The sequence below is a fragment of the Mus pahari genome, chromosome 4 (genome assembly GCF_900095145.1).
Source record: "Mus pahari chromosome 4, PAHARI_EIJ_v1.1, whole genome shotgun sequence".
Taxonomy (NCBI): Eukaryota; Metazoa; Chordata; class Mammalia; order Rodentia; family Muridae; genus Mus; species Mus pahari.
In genome coordinates this window covers 79,953,189-79,966,579 of record NC_034593.1, presented here as the reverse complement: position 1 = coordinate 79,966,579, position 13,391 = coordinate 79,953,189, and the positions used below count along the sequence as shown (strand labels likewise).

Sequence of the window (13,391 nt, the reverse complement as noted above, 5' to 3'; positions counted from 1 at the left end):
GTCGGTGGTCTGAAGAAGGAACTGTAACAGGAAGTGAGGAGAATGTACCCAAGGGAGCAGAGAGGGACTCCTGTGTCTGTGACTGCATCATCCTAGCAACAGGCCAAGCTGGGGTATCAGAAAGGAACAGGGCAGGAAGTCTGATCGGGCGGGCAGGAGGGGCGAGGGAGCAGAGGTAAGGCTGAGATGGACCTCTAAGCCAGCGGTGGAGAGCTATGGAGACTGTACAAGATCTATGGAAACAGACAGTTACCGTGTTGCCCAGACTGAGGAAGCTGCTACAGGCTGAGGCCTGATGTCCTGTCAGGTGTTAAGGAGGAGAGAGCAGGCCAGGCTACCCCTAACTCTTTGGATCTAGTAGAGAGTTACTGACAGCTTAAGGTAAAAGGGCTACATGGGCCAAACCAGCCCCAGAAGAAAGTAAAGAACACAGTAAGGAAAAACAAAACCTAAATCCCCATCCCCTGACCCCGTTAGACTCTAACAGTTAGAGGGAGCCATAGGCAGAGGTGGGATCCGTCAAGACTTCCAAACAGGATCTCGAGACTCAGCCCTCTCCTGTCCTCTAAGTTTCCAAAGAGGAGGCCCACCTACTGAAGACCAGGAAGTCGAGAGAGGATGAGAAGGGGAGGGAAGAACAGGAGGAGCAAGAGAAGGGAGGGAGGGAGGGAGGGAGGGAGGGACACACCAGAGCCTCCATTCAGCTCAGAGACAGCCTTGCACCTTTAGGGGTCCACAACGCCCACCCCCACCCCACCCCACCCCTGTCAGACTTCCACCTCCTTTCTCAGTGGAACTTCCTTCCCTCCAGTGTCGCCGCCTACAGCCTGTGAGGGTGGGAGCCGGGGTGCACTCTGTCCCCATTTCTCAGCCTCCTCATGCTTTTTGCTTCACCTTTGAACAAGCTCAGGGTATCCGCCCCAGACCCCTGGACCTGCATGATGAATAACTCTCCCAGCAGCAGGTATGGTAGGTGGACGGGGTGGGTACAGCTTCACTAGATAAAGCAGAGAAGTTCAGAGTTAGCTAAGGCCCAGGGCTGCAGGCCATCCTCACTCAGAGGAAAAGAAGCCTGTCCCTCACCAGGACCTTTAAATAGAAATGGCCATTGTAGGTACCCAAAATGACTGGTCACCTGGTCTATCCTCGGGCCTCCAGAATCTTCGGCAAAGACAGGCAGGCACACAAGCATTCTAGCAAAGGAGAGTCCCCCATCCACTCTGAGTGTCTCTGGACTCTTCTGTCACAGAGCCCTCCGCCCCCTGCACCCCAAAGCTGGGGAGCTAACACCTCTCCTCATCACTGCCTCATGTTTAAAGACAGACTCCAACCGGACCCGGATTCCTTGTAGAAGTTTTCTCCTCTGTCCCCGAGTCTTACTTTCCATCTAATTATAGAGGAAAAAGGTGTCTCTCCTCAGTCATCACAGACAGCCACAGCCGACCCCTCTTACATGAGCAGGTGCTGGGGGGGGGGTGGTAGGCTTGACTTCATCTGACTCAGTCTCCCCACCAGAAAGCTGGAAGCAGCCTTGCAGGGCATCCTGACATCCAAGAATCACACAGCCAGCAGTGACAGAGCTGTAACTCCAGATTTGGTCCTATTCTTTGATATGATCCTCTTTGCCTCCGAGGTAGATAGGGACATTTGTGTCCCATCCCTGAGGTACACAGGAAGTGGTCACCTCACTGACTGAGGCAAGCAGGAGCTTCCTGGTCACTGTCCCTGGTGCCATCGCCACCAGAGAATCAACGGCTTAGGAATGGAAGAAGCTCACACCTCGGGTGATCTCACCCAGTCAACACTTACAGCCTCCCAGCCCGGAAAAGCCTCTCTCCATGAGTACTCCATCAGAAAAGATAGTCATCCCTGCCCGGTGACAAACCCCCCCCCCCCCGCAACACATTCATACAAATGATCATGGATCCCACACTCAGAGCCGGACACAGCCACTGACTCCTAGAAAAGCCATTTCCTTAACAGCCGCCATGGGGACCACTGAAAAGAACATGCTAGCACCATGCCACACCTCCGGGATGTGGGCTTCCACGGATTCCCCCTAACAAGCATTCCTAATTCCCAGGGGGGGGGGTTGCCAGCCCATCTCCTAAGCAGAGCACACAGCAAGAGAGGCAGCTCTAAGAAGGCAGGGAACAGAGGGACCTGCAGCCTCCCAGGCTCTCATTACAGGGAATGACTAAGTGAGCTGGGCTTCCAGGGGAAACCCCACTCTGCTCATGGAGAGGTCTTGTTCATCCAGGAGCCATTTAGACTGAGGCAGCTTCCAAGTGCTCTGGCTTGGGCAGTCCCTGCAAAGTAGCAGGTCCCTGGAGGACTCTCTGCTGGGGAGCCTGGGCTCTGTCCATGCAGGTTGCCTGACAAGGAGCACTGCCCACGTCAGGTTAAAGGGAGCCTCTGGGGATGGGGGGATCTGATCAGCACCTCCCAGGTTTTTGTGACTAGATCTCTACAAGGAATGTGACAGTCTCCAGCAGCTGTGCGCTGCCTGAAACAGGCTCTATTTGAAACCTCCAACAGCTGAGCCCCTCCCAGCTCCCCGCCAGCCAGCCCAGCCACCCCTTGTCCAAAATGACAAACAAATACAGAAATCCACAGAACAAGCAGGCACTCGCACGAGGACACATATACACATGCAAACACCAGCAAACTGGGGCCAAGTGGTACAGTAGGGGAAACCGCTTGCCCAACAATTCCCTGCACCTCCAAGCCTTCCGGCATGCAGCTTCCTGGCAAATGCAGCATTGACAAAAACCCACCTTCCTCGACCTCCTTCCCCTCTGGGAAGGAAGCCCTCTCCTCCGACTGAAAGGATAGAGCAATGGGGCGTCCCCCACCCCACCCCACCCGCAAGACAGTGCCTTGTGCCTGCCGTTCTCCATCCAGCGTGCACACACACGTACACTCATCTTTATTTATCCCAAGGAGAAGGAGTTAGGGTGGGAGGGAAGAACCAGGGCTGAGCTGGGGTGCCGACTCCGCGGTGACCCGCTGGGGAAGCCCGGTCATCCCGTCCTAAGGAGAGGCGCTCCCCGAGGGATGGCAAGGCGGTGCCCATGCTCTGCCTGGGTAACACCTGTAGCCATTTTTATCAGGGCATGTTTACAAGGCAGCGGCAGGTTTATTCTGAGTCCTCTTTCCTGAGGGAAGGGACCGCTGATTTCCTCCACCTGTATTTTTAACCCGATGCCCTCGGGAGAGACTCGGGAGCATCTCTATTTTACCCTGGAGCCTCTCTGGGAAGAGAAGGGAAATAGAAACTTGGGAAGGGGGCGAGAGCTGGGGAACTGTACAGGATCCCCACCCCCAGCCAGACATTTATTTCTTTTTTATCCGGGGGAAAATGGAGTGGAGCAGGGAGGGGAGGCAAGGAGGGAAGTAGCAGGAACTGGCAAACACATCAAGGCAGAGTGTAATTAATTGGTGCGTTAAGCTGCTGGGTTATGCTTTAGTACGCGTGAGCCCGAAGGAAAAGAGCGATTTCTCAGAAGGGATTCTTTAATCCTCCCAAACACAGAGTCTGCACATTAGACACAGTGTGTGGGGATGTCCCCACAAAGGGAAGCAAGAAAGGAATTCTCACAGGACCAAGGAAGAAAACCATGGGAAGTTAGGATCTCTCTCTCTCTCTCTCTCTCTCTCTCTCTCTCTCTCTCTCTCTCTCTCCTCTACATACTCCTTTTTGTTGAATGTATAAAGAGAAACCAGGGTCCCTACCTTTGAGTACAAACCCCAAGACAGTTCGGTCTCTATCACCATGACAACAATTCCAAACATCCCAAAAATCAGAGCATAGTCACTCAGTCGCTTTCTCTTTTCAAACAGGGCCCTCCTGTGTCCCAGCTTATAGCCAATGTTTTGGTTTTTCCGCTTGTTGGCTTTGGGGAAGGTGGTGCTGCCGGCCGTGGTGGTGCCGGCATGCTGGTGGTTGTGGGTAGCGTTGGGGTGATGGAGCAGAGTCTGGTGGGCATGGTTATCCTCCCTGGAGGAGATGATAATCTCTGGGGGGTTGCTGGGACTGAAGAGCTGGAGGGGTTGGCCCTCAGGCTCAGCCTCGATAAGGTTTCTCCGAGAGGCGCTGAGGCGGCTGAGGGGCTTCATGACCCCACCGCTGTATTTGCAGGAGCTCATAGCTATCTCCGTGAAGGGATTGCTGTCCCGCCGGTGCACCAGGGGGCTGGCCTGCCGGTGCCGGCTGCCTCCACCGGGCCCACTTGTGGCTGTGGAACTTGGAGAGTGGCCAAGCAAGTGGTCATTGAGATTTAGCTGGCTGCCTTGCCTGGAGGAAGGGTGGAGGATGGCGGTGGAGTTGGCTGAAGTGGGGGCCCTGAACGCCGTGGGAGAAGAGTGCAACAGACCAGGATGGACAAGCTGGCTCTGGAGTTGGGCAAGCTGAGGCAGGGGGTGCAGTGGAGCCTGCTGCTGCTGCTGCTGCTGCTGCTGCTGCTGCTGCTGCTGCTGCGACTGCTGCTGCTGAAGCTGCGGAGGCTGAGGCTGCAGCAAGGGTCCCGGAGGTTGCTGGGGGACTGCTGGTGGCGCTGGCGGTGGTGGCGGTTGCTGTTGCTGCTGTTGTTCATCCCCAGAAGATGGACAGGGACACTTGGGGTCTTCATCCAGGTCCCCCACTCCCGAGTCATGGAAGTGCCCAGAAGTGTCCATCTTGGGGCCTGGCTGGGTTCCCTGCAGCACGACCCTCCACCCCAAAGCCACCCTCGGTCCAAAGATGACCTCAAAGAAAGCCAGGCATCCAAGCTTCCCCACCAGAAGTGTCTTGGCTCCAGTCCTCTCTCTTTGGTTTGCTTCAGTTCTCTGGGGCTGCCACTCGAGTATGCATTGTATTGGGCGGGTAGAAAAGCCAGGAGAGGAGCCGGGGAAAGGAGGAAGGGGCGAAAAGAACTCTATTCTGAAGGCGGTCCTCTAGGAGTGTATGAGGCAGACTCAGCTTCACTCCTCGCTGGCTCAATAGCTTCGCTCTCCTCCTCCTGACACTGTTATATGGCAAGCCAAGCCCACTTATTAGCCAGCGGTTTCATTGGCTAGGCTTAACTCTCCAACCCCCTCCTAACTCCGCCTCCCTCTCAGGCTCCGCCTCCAAGAAGGGGCCTGCCATCCTTCGCTCCTCGCCGGGTGGCAGCGCAACGAGGGCTGGGAACTGTAGTTTTTGCTCCAAGACCACTGCCACTCCAACCCCTCCATACTCCACCCGCGAGCTGAGCACCTGCCTTCTTTCCTCGGAGAGGTATGGTCAGGATACTGATGCCCACAGCAATCCCGGCTGAATGTTGGCGCTGGGGCGGTGGAAGGAAGGGATCGAGAACACTCTAAAGGGGAAGCTGTCACCATGGTGGGGGAACCGGGACCGGAGGACAAACGTTGACTAATGGCCAGTATCTGTAAAGGTTGTCTCACACATTGGACTCCAGGTACATCTTCCAAAAGCCCAAGGGGATAAGGACTGTGCTCGCATTTTACAAAGAAAATTAACACCGGGAGCTATTGAGCATGAACCGCCAGAAGCTGTAGGGACCCACTCCTGACAGGGAGAAACTCACATACCTACCCCTGTCAGAGCACCTGCGCTGTGTACAGGAGCCTCTGTTATTTCCAATCCTCACATCAACCCTGTGAAGTGACGTCATCATCCTAAAAAAGAAATAAAAGAAGGAAAAAGGAAAGAAAAGAAGCCCAGTCACACGCAGATAAGAAATATGGCTCTTGTCACCCAACTTGTAATTAAAGGCACTGAGATTTGAACAGAGACCAGCCTGAGCCCACCGCCCCTCTTCCGCTGCCCAGATGCCCCCCCCCCCATGATGATCAACACACAGTGGCTGTTCAATAAATAGTATCCACGTGATGGGTGGGAAAGGGCCAAAGAGTCAAGGAAGAGCCAACTTCCCCAAAGCAGGATGTTTTAGTAACCTGGATCCAGCCTCTTCCAGAACAGCTGGGCCTGGAGTCACCTCAGGGTCGGTGAGGAAGACTGGAAATCCCAGTGGCTCCAAGTCTGGTCTGCCCCTAGGTCCCTGAGAGTCAGAGCTGGAAACAGCTGCTGGCTTCCCTGGTTCAGACTCCTCCTCATAAAGTATTTATTAGACTCCCACTGTGTGCAGAAGACTCTCCAAGGGGACAAGACCAGAGATGAATTTATTTCCATTTTTAATTGGGACGGCCTTAGCGGTCAGAGTGTTATGAAATTCCTCTAGGCACACCTGGGGTTTTAAGGGGGAGCATCTTCCTGTCCACTTCGCAGCTTCCCACCATCCTCAGGCTTCTGTCTAGGGTCTTCCCTGCTAAGTGTGGAAGTGCATACATCCAGATGCATGTGTGTGGTCATGCATGTGTACAGGTATGAGCATACATTAGCTCGCACACACCCAGTGTGCTTCCAGAGCTTTTCCCCCTGAATAGCGAGCAGCAAATCGCCATGCCAGGGAGTATGGTAGAGTTCCCACCAATGAGCTGAGTGCCCTCTGCATACCAGTCCTCACCTCTGCAGGCTGCTGTGAAGACAGAGTTGAACTGCTTACACCATAAACCACACCCTCAGCTACCTGATAATGACAATCAGTCTTGCACAAGATTGCTATCAATGATGATGGAGCAATGTGTACACACACACACACACACACACACACACACGTTACTTCCTACCTTACTTCCCAAGTTACTTCCTACCTTACTTCCCAACATGGTCAGCCTGCCCAGTCCCTCTTCTCACCTGCCTCCTTCATTTCCCTCCCTCTTCAATCCCCAGAGTCAACAGTCTGACTCAAGGCTCCGGATCACATGTTTAGGTTTAATGATTGAAAATAAATTAATACTAATACACTGTTAGAAGCAAAAATGTGCTGCTAGTGCTGGAGTTTCATGACAGATATAGATTCTGTGCTGCGGAAAATTAATTTCTAGGCCTGGAAGTTTCTTTGCCCACTCTACCACAGTAGGCTGTCTTCTGCTTCCACTAGCCTTCCTGGGTCAGTTATTCTAACTGTGACAGCGGGATCCAAATAGGACAGGCATGCCACCATCATGGACAGAGCTGCTCTACAGCCAGAGCCCAGAGGTTCATCTGGGAGTGGTCTAAACTTGAAACTGATGCTTCCACCCTGGGTGCAGCAACTTTATCCTGAAAAAAGGTAGATGGGGTGTACTTAAAGCTGGAGCACACACATACAGTGGTACACAAACAATCACAACTCTAATTCTAGGAGATAGGATGCCCTCTTCTGATCTCTGTGAGCAGTAAACACATGCAGGTGCACACGCATACCCGAGGGGGGGGCGGGGTCCTGACTGCCATGCATGGTCATTCAGCACAAATAAGATGCCCTCCGATCCGCAGCTTCCTACTCTGTAAAACAAAAGAAATGAGGGTCCCCAGCTCCTGTGAGCTGATATATGGATCCTATCCCACCCCGACCCTCAGACCTCCCACATCACCATACATAGCAAACTTGCCCCTTCACAATGTGTTGAGGCTGGGCAGTACTGGCTGGTTGGTTGGCTGGTTGGTTGGTTGATTGGTTCATTGGATTGAGACAGGGTCTCTTTATATAGCCTTGGCTGTCATGGGTCTTGATATGTAAACCAAACTGGCTTCAAACTCACAAAGATAAACCCACCTCTGCCTTCCAAGTTCTGGGATCAAAGGTATGTGCCACCACGCCCAGCAATACTGGTTTTTAAAAGCCCACTGTGGCAGGTCGTCTGAACTCCAGTTCACCAGCGGCACAATGGCAACTTGAAGTCATTTGGTGGGAATGTTTACCCCACAGAATATACGAACACATCCTTCAGGCCTTGTTCCCCTCCCCCACCCCAAGTGGCTACTAAGTTTTTACCAGCTTGTCAGCATCTACCAGCACAGGGGTGCCTCCTGTTCCAGCCTCAGCTCCAGCCCCCACGCTGCACACTTCCAGAGACTCAGCTCCCCGCACAGAGCACACACCTGGCTTTCAGAGACGCCCTGGGTCAGCTGCTACCACTCTCACACCTCCATTTTCTTAGCCTCGAGGTAAGTGTGTGCAGACTAGTGAGTCAGCCAGGAGCCCTGCAGCCACAGAACCTGAGTGGACCAGCCTCTCCAACTGCTCTGGGCCATACTGTGCCCGGTGTCTTCCCACCACTGTTACCTGTCCAAGTGTAAGAAACTCCCAGTGCCACCCCCTGAGCCCACAACCATGTCTATACACCGCAACCCATGAATCAGGAGCATCCTGAGACAATTGAGACGTTAGACAGGTTTTTAAGGCTTCCCTATAAATGGTAATCAGTAAGTAGCATTAAGTAGGGCGAGGCACAGGTCTGTCCATGGCCAATAGGCAACCCTTGGAGCTTACTTTGTTTCTATAGAGAGAAGTCATAGTTACATGGGTGACAAATAGCAACAACACAAATCCCAACAAGTAGCCAAGAAACTAGAGTTTGTTCAGACAAAAGAGGCTTCCTGGGGCTGGAGAGATGGCTCAGAGGTTAAGCCCACTTGTTGCTTTTGGAGAGGACCTGAGTGCAATCTCCAGCAAGCACATACAGTGGTTCACAAACTATCACAACTCTAATTCCAGGAGATCGGATGTCCTCTTCTAATCTCTGTGAGCAGTAAACACATACACACAGGTGAAACATACACAAAAGTAAAATGAATAAATCTAATAACTAAACTGTCTTTAAGAGAGAGGCATCACGGCAGCTGGAGAGGTGTCTTGGGGGTTATGAGCACTAGCTGCTCTTCTAGAAGACCAGGTTTGATTCCCAGCACCCACAAAGCCGCGCACAACCGGCTACCACGCCAGTTCCTTTGTATCTGATACCCTCTTCTGGCCTCCATTGGAACTGCATGCAATTGGTACAGAGCCATAAATTCAGGCAAAACACCTACCTACATAAAATAAAATGAAAATTAAAAAAATTTAGAGAGGCTTCATGGAGGCGATAGGACTGGAGCCATCAAGTCGTTACACATCAAGTTGTTAAAGCGAAAGGATGGCACATTGGCCTCTCCTGGCTGTAAAGATGAAGGGTTGGGGTGGAGTGAATTTCTTACCTCAAGGAGTAGTTGAGAGTGGACAAGGTCAGAGTCCCCAGACTCAGGAAGGGTGGCCATGAGCCAAGCTGGCTCTGCTACAGGCATGCTTTCAGTCTGCTCCGCTCTCTCTCCCAGCTCACTCCTCACCACCTCCATCTTGAGCTTCAGTTGCACCAGGGCTGTGCCCATACACACCTCCACATCTTAACTAACTCAGACCCCTCTGCTTGGCATGCCCTTCCCATACCTCATCCAGCACATTTCTCCTTAACCTTCGAGGCATGACTTAAGGGGTTTTTGTTTGGGGTGGGGAGATGTTGGTTTGGCTTTGTTGTTGTTGTTGTTGTTGTTGTGTGTTTTGTTTTTGTGGTTTTGTTTTTGTTTTTGTTTTTTTTTTCAGAAAATCCTTCCTCTCCTGAAACCCCCAACACTAACCAGGGCCCTTCCTTCCCCTCTGCCTTTGGGTCCCCTCGCTAACATTGTCACCATCAAATTCCTGCACTGTGACCTTCTCGGAGGCAGAACTGATGTCATCTTTGTCTCTGTGTCACACAGCAGAGGCCTGATAGAGAGTGACTGAAATCAGGGAGAGATCATCTGGAGGGGAAGAGGAACTCACAGCCTTTCCCTAACAAACAAGCAGTGTTCCGTGCGTTACAATGGGTGCGGCAGAAATCGGTGCTTCCGGGGTGTTCCAGCTCTGAGACTCTGTACTGTCTACAGAACTCACTGCCTGTGAACGGAGCCGACTGGAAGGAGTGACCCGTGGCCCTATGGACGGAACTGGCTGGAAGGAGTGATCCGTGGCCCTAGCTTGGGCTGCATTGGCAGCACCAGGCAGGGGATCTGATCGGGTGTGTATGACAGATGCGTGGGTGGATGATAAATGTGATGACATATAATAACGGGGTGTCTAGAAAAGACAGGGGCTTGGGGCATCTCCTTAGGCATCTAGGGGAGTGACAGAGGACCAGATATTCATCTTCAGATGGTCAGATCAGAGGCAGCTCTGGACCGAAGATCTAGCTCATCGAACTACCCAGATTCAGTCAGCGTTCTGTTCAAATCTAGAAGCTTTGTTATTAGATTAGTTGGTGCTGTGAAGATCAAAACAACTGTGCTGGCATAGCCCCTTATAGTTTCCACATACATTACTTTATTTGTGCTTCCTGGAAGCCCCAGAAGCACAGACTGGAGTCCTATTGCTCCCACCCCCATAAACTGAGGTTAGAAAGGTCTCCGTGACTCTCAAGGTCACCAGTTAGCTATTGAACCTTCTTCTCCCTTCTGCTTCTGATGCCTTCCTGCCTTAGCTTGCCCTGTGTCCAACCGTCCTGGAATGTAAGGAGCAGGGACTTCCTCGGACTCCTCTGTACCCCCTACACACACACACACACACTTGGAGATCCTCTCTCCCTTTTGAATCCCCTTGTCATTTCTTTTGCTCTTTCTGGAGGCTTTTCACCTCGTCTTGTCTTGGCTTTGTCAATGTTTGTGTCTTTTCTCTCCTGCTTTTAATTTGTACCATAAATCCCTTGATGGCAGAAGCTTAGGGTACAAACTGTACAACACACACAGGAACACACACACATATACACACATGAACACACATGAACATACACACATAAACACACATATATACATGAACACACATATACATGAATACATATACTCATGAACACCCATACATGCACAAACACACACACACATATACACATGAACACACACCACCACAACTCACTCTGAGTGCAGAGAGCATATTGAATGAATAAGTGAGTGTGAGTACATTTGTGAGAGCTTGGGAGCACTTTGACTCTGGGGTCCTTGCCCCTGCCCTGTACCCCTAGCCCTAGGGATGCCAGTTGGTGAGTATACATATCTTATAGTGTTTCTTTCCTGAGTTCCTCTATGCTCTGACTCTGAGGTGAGGTGTGTTAAAACTTAACTATAGGGCTGAAGAGATGGCTCAGTGGTTAAGAGCACTGACTGCTCTTCCAAAGGTCCTGAGTTCAATTCCCATCAACCACATGGTGGCTCACAACTATCTGTAGTGGGATCTGATGCCCTCTTCTGGTGTGTCTGAAGACAGTGTCAGTGTACTCATGTACATTTTTTTAAAATCTTAATGATATATAAATAAATAAATAATTTTTAAAAAATTAACTATAGCCTATTTACCACCTGAAGACTGAGGTATGATGATGACAGTGCCTTCCTTCGGCCACCAAGCCACACACTAACACTAACTAGACACCTATGCATGGCAAGGAATCACACAACACCCTGCTTTGCTAAACAAAAATTAAACTTAGTTTAGGCATCACTGTGATGGGGACAAAGGAGACCTATGACCTGTCCATACCTGGAGCATTTTCTGGGACTTGTTCTGTGCATATGTGATGCCAACAGCCAGGAGTCAGGTCAGCATACCCATTCTACCGTTGGAAAAATGGAGTCAAGACAGCAAGCAGCTGACTCTCTCTTACAGGAGGCAAGAGGCCAAGCTACGAGCCAAAACAGTCACATCTGTTGACTCCACCCTGTCTCGGGGCTCTTTCCCTTCCAGAAAGGTATCCCTTATGCTTGTCACTCCTGTCCCAGACCTCACAGGAGCTTCTCTGGTGACAGGAGAGGCCCGAGGGAGAAACACTGAGTCTGCCACGGCTGTAAAGGTTGGCTGGTCCCTCCCTAGTCAAAAGATGGGAAGGGTTTTCTGGGCAGAGCCCTGGGAGGAGCCATGAGCTGGACCCCACCCTGGTGGCTTCCAGCTGCCATTTTAGTCTGCCAGCGACCATAAGGAGCACGTCTCACCACTCAGCTTATAAAGCCAGACCCTTCATGTCTCCTGCCACAGCTGGCTGTGAAGACCAGATACATTATTAAATGCTTCTCACGAACCCTTCCTCTCTGGCGCTTCAGCGTGAGAACTTACTGTTCTGGACAGATGAATCACTCCAGATGGGAGCAGTTGTCTGCGGGGTCAAGGTCAAATGAAAGGTGTTGGCACTGTGACGGGAAAGGAGTGTGTCTAGGGAAAAGGCTGGGAAACAGGCACAGAGTGCCAAGATTCTGTCACCGTGGTGGCCTGTTGGGTTCCCGGTGGTAGCACATACACTCGGTAAACAGGGTCACCATATGGACTGAGAAAGCCAGTAGTTAACAGAGGCTCATATAGACCCCTGCCTAGAGAGGGCTTCATCCCAGAGCCTAGAACTATCCAAAATGGTGTCTTCTTGAGACCAAATCAAGGAGAGATCCCTTCACCTGCCAGACTGGCTGTCTTGTAGACAGTGAGGACTTCCTCCAAGAGAAGGGCTTCTTCGCATGGGTGACATTCATAGCTGCTGGATTCTTAGCATTTGTAGTAGTGCCCACCGCAGAGCATGCTCTTATTAAAAATCTACTGAGGAAATTGGCTGCTTGGCCCCTGCCCCAAAATGATGGAGGAAGAAAGTCTTTAACAGTTTCCAAGACACAAAGGAAGCCCCAGGACCACCCAAGGTACCAGAGCCAGGTAAACAGGGCCTGACAGGAAGAGGGCCCTGGGGAGCAACTCTCTCTCCTACAGAGAAAGAAACAGTTGTGGGACCTGACTGGGGTTGCCCTGAGCCTGCTGAGCCCACCACAGCAGATCTGTCAGCTGAAGAGGAAAGGGCCTAGAGGCTCATATACCAGATACAACTCTGAGATTAGACCTTACTGACTCCAATTTGCTCTGCTCGCCCACCTAGGGTAGAGCAGCCTGTGGAGGGTTTGTGCGGAATGTGATGCCCTCTGCTGGTGGCACATAGACTTTCACTCCAGGCAGCTTCTCACACACACACACACACACACACACACACACACACACACACACACGCCCCTTACGCCCAGTCCGAACTTGCCAACTCAACAGTCAGCATCCTTCTACAAAGACCCAGGAACTAAAGTGAATGCCAGGAACCCTTGTGATATTCTGAAAAGATAGCTTCCTTTGGGGAGCGGGGGGTGGGGGGTGGGGGGGGAGGTCTCACTATGTAGCTCTCGCTGACTAGAAACACACTATGTAGACAGTGTTGGCCTCAAATAGCACAAAGGTAGCTTTTATCTACTGAGACTCTCTGGAGTCTTGATACACAGTAGAGAAGGCGTAAGCCTTGAAGCCCTGTGAGGACAGCACAGTGCCTTTGAGTGGGAAGGCTGGGCAGGCCCACAGAGCTGCCTCAGGCCAGCACTTAACTGAAAGAAAAATAAACTGGGAGGGAAGTTCATAAACCCACACATCTTAGGACAAGCTGGATGCCCAGGTCTCTTTGGCACGCCCCCTTTCCCTGACCTTGATCTTGGTTTCACTTGGATGTATAGC

General features: G+C 51.7%; 1 protein-coding gene across 1 annotated transcript in view; it reads right to left on the bottom strand.

Moving 5' to 3' along the window:
- The window catches only part of Kcnn3 (potassium calcium-activated channel subfamily N member 3), a 157,272-nt gene extending 152,290 nt beyond the window's left edge, over positions 1 to 4,982 (bottom strand). Inside the window, exon 1 of the mRNA XM_021196016.1 lies at positions 3,736 to 4,982. Within this exon, the coding sequence (XP_021051675.1) occupies positions 3,736 to 4,677 (942 nt within the window). The 5' untranslated portion in view covers positions 4,678 to 4,982. The remainder of the gene's footprint in view (positions 1 to 3,735) is intronic.
- Between the last annotated feature and the right edge of the window lie 8,409 nt (positions 4,983 to 13,391).